Source organism: Micropterus salmoides, unplaced genomic scaffold (assembly GCF_014851395.1).
Source record: "Micropterus salmoides isolate LMB-PRFRI ecotype aquatic unplaced genomic scaffold, ASM1485139v1 Ms_hic_scaffold_14, whole genome shotgun sequence".
In the NCBI taxonomy this organism is placed as follows: domain Eukaryota; kingdom Metazoa; phylum Chordata; class Actinopteri; order Centrarchiformes; family Centrarchidae; genus Micropterus; species Micropterus salmoides.
In genome coordinates, this window is record NW_024040485.1 from 33,203,524 (window position 1) to 33,204,670 (window position 1,147).

Below are 1,147 nucleotides of genomic sequence, written 5' to 3' on the forward strand. Positions count from 1 at the left end.
ACAGTACCCAAACCTTTCAGTGTCCTTTTTTGGACAAGAAATGTGAAAGCAAGTGTTTAAGATGAACCGTATGCAGCAGGATGTACACCGTAGTATCAAAGAGTCCTTAACACGGACTCTGCGGAACAGAAACGGAACGTCAACGTTCTCTATGGATCTCCTGATTCAGGAGGATTCCCACAGTAATCTGACTGACAGTGGAGGACAGAAAGTACTCGTGCCGTGTTTTTATACTACAACCTGATCATTCGAACGAGATGTAAACTCTACTATTAAAACACTATTTCAATCTCTTTTACTGACTCCTGCCAGCAGAGGTTCAAATGTTTTGTCTTCAGCTGGGTTTCTTGCTGTTGCTGAAGTTTATGCGTGAAGCTTGATCCTGGACTACATTCTGTCCTGATTACTGCAAAATAAAACCCTAGACCGCGATCCAGAGCAGTTCACTACAGAAACGGAATCCGCTATGTGGACCGGAGTCTTCTGATCCTCCTCCAGGTGTCGCTGCAGTCACCGCCGGATACTCACGGAGGGGACGTTATTTTGACAGTGTAACCCGGATGGACCGGATGTGTTTCCGGGTCTGTTACCGCTGAGTGGCTGGCAGGCTGCAGAGTCCAGACCAGATCAGGTCTTTACGCTCCGTTTTCTGAGACTTACTGTAAAGGTTCCTCGGCGATGAGGGTCCGCGCGGGTCCGTGCCGGTCCTGCTGGCTGCCTGACCTGCTGGTTTCTGCGGTCCCCCCTCTGACCGCTGGGACGCGGACCTGGAGCTGCTCGACTGGTTGAGGAGATCCCGCAGACCTTCTACCAGTTCCTGTCCCTGGACCAGGTCCGTGCTAACTGCTAATTGTCTCCATGGTAACCGCACAGCAGCAGTTAGCTGGGTGCTAATGCTAACAGCTGGGTGTCGCGCGCACAGCGGGGCTAAGCTAGTTAGCAGCTGTAGCTAATGCAGAACCGGAACCAGGCTAATGGTCCCGGTTAACTGACGGGTCAGTTAAAGTGGTTCCGTTCTGACCAGGTGCAGCTGTGTCGGGATCAGGAGCAGCCTTATTGGAGGGACTAGCTGCAGGCAGGCAGCTGACATAGATGTAGAAATATTAAATATGTAACAGAGAAAAATAATATAAAATATGTGCAGTGT

At 50.4% G+C, this 1,147-nt stretch overlaps 1 protein-coding gene across 1 annotated transcript in view; it reads left to right on the forward strand.

The window, feature by feature from the left end:
- Positions 1–722: 722 nt before the first annotated feature.
- The window catches only part of dnajc1 (DnaJ (Hsp40) homolog, subfamily C, member 1), a gene marked incomplete at its 5' end in the record, with an annotated part of 7,192 nt that continues 6,767 nt past the window's right edge, over positions 723–1,147 (forward strand). The window contains 2 exon segments of the mRNA XM_038719106.1: positions 723–780; positions 783–832. Of these exon segments, the coding sequence (XP_038575034.1) occupies positions 723–780; positions 783–832 (108 nt within the window).